The 6,196-nt window shown below is 45.9% G+C and overlaps 1 protein-coding gene across 1 annotated transcript in view; it reads right to left on the bottom strand.

The window, feature by feature from the left end:
* Positions 1–750: 750 nt before the first annotated feature.
* AFG1L (AFG1 like ATPase) overlaps positions 751–6,196 on the bottom strand; it is a 46,300-nt gene continuing 40,854 nt past the window's right edge. Inside the window, exons 11-13 of the mRNA XM_068160488.1 lie at positions 5,975–6,115; positions 5,409–5,522; positions 751–4,368 (exon numbers count right to left, since the gene is read on the bottom strand). Coding sequence (XP_068016589.1) covers positions 4,231–4,368; positions 5,409–5,522; positions 5,975–6,115 — 393 coding nt within the window. The 3' untranslated portion in view covers positions 751–4,230. The remainder of the gene's footprint in view (positions 4,369–5,408; positions 5,523–5,974; positions 6,116–6,196) is intronic.

Here is a 6,196-nt window from a genome sequence, read left to right as displayed (position 1 = left end):
AGAAACCTCCCCACCCTACACGTCATGCTGTGACCTGAACATATCCATCACCGTAGGCAGAGAAAGTTAACCAAGTGTGTTTGGCTTTGCTAATTGTCAGAGACTGGAGGACACACAGAAGGCTTTTCTCTTCCCGCCAGCCAGCTTACCTTCCCTGGTTCAGTTAACTTCAGCTCAAACAATCACTTGCTCTTTTGTTCCGTGCTTCATCTTTCAGCGCCCGTGATGGCTCTTAATTACTGTGACACTGCAGAACTGCCGGCTAAAAATATCTGAAGTAACAGAAGGAAAGGTTTTGCTTCTTGCAAGAGGAGGATGTGGTAGAATTATACCACAGCTTGTGAAGGAATTGATCAGCCAATTGATGAAGCCTTTCTGGTAACCTTTCCCTATACTTTTATGGCCTATTGTTGCCTGCTGGGGGAAAAAAACCATAAATGAGCTCAAAGCTGAGTAAGGGAAATTGTGGATAAGTGTTTGCAATTTGGCTTTGGACTGACACAGTGTGATTGCACTCAAAGAATGTGAAGTCTTTGCACTGGCAGCAGTACTTGAATGTGGGACTATAGGATTCACACTGGAAAAAGAGTGGATGTTTGCAACGATTGAAATGAACAATTCCAGCTAGAGAGTGGCTGAACAGAGCCAAGTAAACCCTTCACCCTGACAAAGAACTGGCGGGAGGACTGTGGAAACTCATCCAACATTTTACCAACATGAATGCAGAGTAATAGGTCAGTGAGAAGCATTTCTGTATTTTAATGGCACTCTTAGAATCCAATTCAGTTTAAAACAAAAGTTGTTTTACAAATATGTGGAGAATGCAGAAGGCTGGAGAGGGAGCAAGTGGCCTGCATCCTCCATCTGCTCCATCCTCCCTCTGCTCTCACGCAAGGGACTGCCAACTGCAAGTCCTCCTCCTTGGTGGACAGAAAGGTAAATGGAAGCACTGCCCCAACCCAAGGGTCATAAACTTCTTCCATTCTGCAGGGACACAGATGCACCCCAGGCCCCACATCCCACGTTTCACAGGTGCCAGGGCTCTCGAGGCCCAAAGCCAAGCAGCAGGAAAACTACAACTGGTTTAGTTGATTAGGTGGTGTTGGATGATAGGTTGGACGCAATGATCTTGAAGGTCTCTTCCAACCTGGTCTGGTCTCGTCTATTCTATTCTATTCTATTCTATTCTATTCTATTCTATTCTATTCTATTCTATTCTATTCTATTCTATTCTATTCTATTCCATTCCTATTCCATTCCTATTCCATTCCCATTCCATTCCCATTCCATTCCAGTCTATTCCATTCCAGTCTATTCCATTCCAGTCTTTTCTATTCCATTCTATTCCATTCCATTCCATTCTATTCTATTCCATTCCATCTGCAACACACAAACCTATGCTCCCACGTCAGAAATGAGGCTGCAGAACCACAGAGAAAGAGGAAGTATCCCAAGACAAGCAGCACTCTTTCCTGACAAGAGATGTTGGGGATCGCTTATCTCTGAGAGGGAATGGAGCAGGAGGATGTGAGAGAAGCATCCACTGGACAAACAAACCAGAAACAGCAGACTGGCTGCATCTGCTCTTCAAGTGTTTTGCAAGAGGCAGTGAAGCATGGAAAGGGACCTCTTTTTTTCTGAGCAAAATTCCTAGTTAGACCCTGATGGCTCACTGCTGCAGGATGCTGGGGGGAAAAATGAAAAAAGCCAAGCAAACCCAAACCCAGAACTGCAATCAGTCTGGAGAAGGAGCCAGAGCTTCCATGAGGAACAGTGCATGCAGCCATTGGCCACAACACAGCCTCCTGCTTCACAGACCTGTGTGAATTACTCACAGGACAGTAAGAATTTTTCTGGATGCTCTTCTCAAACACTGGATGCTCCACTGCTGAAAGCAAATTGGTCCCAACTTGATACTCAATATGATGAGTGTTCAAGGAATGGGGAGGCAGAAATGTTTGCAGTAGAAGGTACAAAAGCAGCCCCAAAATTTCACTTCCACTGAAAAATGTCACCCCACTGGTTCCTCATGCCTCAACTGTAGAACACTGCTGGCCAGCTGCCAGCAAGAACTGACCATCTGCCACCAGCATCCATGGAGAAGCGTCCTGCTGCAGCCTTGCTCTCCTATTCTCAGCACTAAGAGGTACTACATGAGGGCACCTGCACTGGGGTGCTGCAGTGACCCTCAGAGCCTCCCAAACCAGCAGTGCAGAGACCTCTCTGCCTGCCTAAGTATCAGCTAATGACTTCCTAGGGGCAATTTCCCAGGCTGTGTAAAACCTGTCACACCTAACTGCAGAACTACCTGGCTGACAGCAAAAGCAGATCTTCAGCACTAGCAATCCCAGATGAAGAGAAAAAAGGAGCACTTCAGTCGTGGTTTGCACTGGGCTGGAGCACTTCACCCTCAAGTTGCTGGAGACAAGAGTCAAAGAGGTGGAAAAAATGGTTTCAAACCCCCAAATTCGGGCTGCTAGGAGCAGTAAGCATGGAGGACAAGTCCAGACTGCCTCTGGAGGAGGACCCTTCTGGCAAGCTGAGCCTTGTGCAGGGCAATGACCTGTGGTGCTCTGGCTCATCCAGGCAGCCAAGTGCCCACCAATGACCAGTGCTGTCTGGGTTTGCCTTCTGGAGACAGAGGTGAAAATCAAAACCCCAGTCTGAAGAAGCAATTAAGCCAAGGCCTACCTCTTGAGAACACATACCTTGAGTTGTGTGGGTAACAGCTGAGAGGTTTAGAAAATCTGGATTCATTTTTATTACAAAAGCCATTCTTCTCAGAGATTTAGCAAGAGTTGGGTTTTTTACATATCAGCCTCAAAATCACCTCTCTTTACAAAGTTCTCAGCATAGAAGGAAAATCCCAACAGGATTTACAAAGCCACTGCAGGTCACGAGCACAGGAGCTGAGGCTGCAATGAATCAGAAAGGACATTTGTCACTACAGGTGTAGGAACAACTACCTGAACTGCTTAAGGGTTTAATCACAAACCTCAGGGCTGGGGCTTTATTTAAAACAGATGCATAGCTCAAAAGAAAAATCATCACTACAAAGAGGCACGTGGTGTTTAGCTGATGGCATTCACTCTGAAACCCAAACAGGGAAACTAATCCACTTCTCAGCAGCTAATTTGGTTTTTTTTCTTGCACTGTTTACCTACTTTACTGAAGTATTTTCATCCCAGAGCCTCACCAAGCATCTTAGAATATTAATGAGTGAAGGCTGGCAGCACTCCAGCGTTGGCAAACAAGAAAGTAACAATTCCCATTTTATCCACAGGGAAACTGAGGCACTGGGATTCTTCAGATCCAGGTGACTGCAGAAAGAAAACTCCTGGATCTTGATTCTCTTACTGACAGGTCTGACTGGACAGAGTTGTCCTCCTCTTTGTGGGATGGCTGGAGTCCATGCTCAGATGAAGCCTGAGCAGATTCAGGGTAGAGATACATCCCTGGTGCAGAGGCAGCATATCCAGGCTTGCAAGAAACAGAACATTTAGGGCTAATAGGTTTGAAAGTTAGTACTCTGTTACAGCACACCCTGCCTTATCAGAGTTGCTCTTCCCATCCATGATTACTTAGATCTTAATCCTGTGTGGTTTGAAGTACCTCCAAGCTCCTCCTCGGGGTTTTCTCATGGCTTGAGCTGCCAGTTTTCAATGAATCAGTCTGAGCAACAGCCTGAGTACAAAACACTCTTGAAGCCTAAAAGTCAGCAGATGGCTACACACAGAAAATAAGGAGGAAAATCCCTTGGAATACACTGTGCAGGAGTTCCAGGACTCTAGCAGGGACCTTTACAATGCCAGGAGATTCACACAGAAAGCATCTGCTGCTTTCTCTAGTGCAGGCTGCATTGCAGGTGACAGCAGCAGTGTGTGAACCACAAAGTGCCCTCTTCACCTGGCCTTCTAAACCTGCTGGCAACCTTGCACAGTTTGTTCATTTTTGTCCCTAGACCCATTCTCCAGAAAAGGTCTGATCCCACTGAACAACAAAGCTGTATTTTACAGAAAAGAAAACAAAGGCAAAATTTCACATGTCCATACACCAGTGGGACAGAAAAGCAACTAAGTCCTCAGGTCCTGAGCACAAAAACCACAGGCAAAGGCAGAAAACGTGGTCCAGGTGATAAAGTGCAATTATTAGTAGTAGTATTTCAGTTGTGCAAAAAGAGAAAAGTTTCCCAGTTCTGTAGTTTCACTTCTTGGTGATTTTATTTGACTTCTAATCAGAGCTCTTCCTGCTTCTGTCCCCATCTTTCCAGTACTGTTCAGTCTGCATTTCTGTCAGGCGTGAGAGAGTCCGCTGAAAGGCAAAGATCTCCTCTTCTCCTGTAAACATGGAGAGTCCTTTGGCAGAATCCTACATTAACACACAAGAAGAGTGCCACAGACCTGTGAGAGATGCAGCTGTGCTGGAGTGCATCCTGCCTAACTCCTGAGGCTGGGTGCTTTACAGCCTTTTGACAATTTAAGGCAGCACCACAACAATTAAAGCTAACATCCAGAAATAAACCAAAGCCACCTACTCCAGCTAGGCAGCCCTGTGAAGGAGCACAGCAAAACCATCACTTGGCTTTAAACCAACAGCTTAACCATCTCTATTCGCTTCTCTGTTGACTAACTGCATACTGGGTTAGAAAAGTAATTTTAAAAGTCATTAACCAGGTTACAGGGAAAAGGAAAAGCAGGATAAGCAACATCCAAAACAGTTCTGTTTGTGAGGGTCTGTAGGAGGTCCAGGGAGAACTTAGAACACCCTTCCAGTACCTGAGGGGGGCTACAGAAGAGCTGGGGAGGGACTTCTGAGAAGGGTTTGCAGTGACAGGACAAGGGGCAAAGGATTGAAGTTGAGGAGGGCAGATTTAGATTGGGTATCAGGAAGAAATTCTTTCCACTGAGGGTAGTGAGACCCTGGAACAGGTTGCCCAGGGAGGTTGTGGAGGTGTTCAAGGCCAGGTTGGTGAGGCCTTGAGCAACCTGGTCTAGTGGGAGGTGTCCCTGTCCATTGCAGGGTGGTTGGAACTAGATGATCTTGAAGGTCCCTTCCAACCCAAACCATTCTGTGATTCTAACATGGACCTAAACAGCCTAGGAAGAGGTAGAACAGACCATCTTTTATTTCTGTAGTTTCAATGTAGGGGCTAAACTTAAATCAGTATTTTCCAGTATGACTGAGCAGCTATCATGATTAACAATCCAAATGGCTCTCTATATTGTGGCCTTTCCTTTGGCTATGACTAAAGAGCAGGCCTTGCAAGGATGAGAGCAACAGCTCTCTGCAGAAAAAGCAGCAAATCACCAGTTCAATGCTCACTTGATTCCTCTTCCTGAAACGCTGCTGTCATGATGAGACCAAAACCAATTTCCTTACAAAAGGGAGAGGATGATACTATCATGTACCTGGCTCAGGTCCAAATCATCCATCAACACTCTGTTGTCCTCCAGCTCACCACTGCCATGTTCTACCAGGAACAGGCTTTGGAGAGGAGTCACTGCAGAACAAATGATGCGCACCTGAGGGGAGGGAAGCAGGGAACAGCAGCATCAGTTGGGCTTTACAGAAAAGGGATCAAACACAGGTTTTATCAAAAGCAAATCTCAAATCACAACCACTTTGGTTTTTCACAGGTGTTTTCCCTTCCCCTGATCAGCACTGCTGTCACAGATTTACCTCTGTGGCTACCTCGGGTTAGGAAAGAAATAACATCCCTATTCAAGAGAGGAAAATGGGCTCAGGCTTCAATTTATGGCCATGCTTAATTCTCTCTGAAATAATCATTCAAAAATACCTGCTCAATTGCCTTTGCTGCAATGTGGCCTTTTATGTGAAGCTGGGATGATGTTTCTAGCTCATTCTGCTTCTGTTTTCCAGATGACCACTACAGAAAGCCTCACTTCAAACCCATAGTACCAGCCAGGGTTTAGAGCTCCCAATCCAATACCTATGGGAGAGGCTTGGCTCTCACCTTGTGCTCATAGAAGGTGTCAATGAGAGTAATGAAGCGACGAGCTTGTGTCCTTTTGGCCATCGTGAGAAGCGGGATGTCGCGGACAAAGACTGTGTCAAAGTGCTTCGATAGCTCCAGGTAGTCGCTGGCCCCAAGAGGCTGAAACAAAACAAACTGTAAGAAAGGGAAACCCAGGACAGGATGATTCCTAAACACTGCATCCTGAACTGCTGCAGCTAC

This window comes from Melanerpes formicivorus, unplaced genomic scaffold (assembly GCF_026170545.1).
Source record: "Melanerpes formicivorus ecotype bairdi unplaced genomic scaffold, bMelFor1.0.p_v2 SCAF_50, whole genome shotgun sequence".
Taxonomy (NCBI): Eukaryota; Metazoa; Chordata; class Aves; order Piciformes; family Picidae; genus Melanerpes; species Melanerpes formicivorus.
This window is presented reverse-complemented; position numbering and strand designations above follow the sequence as displayed.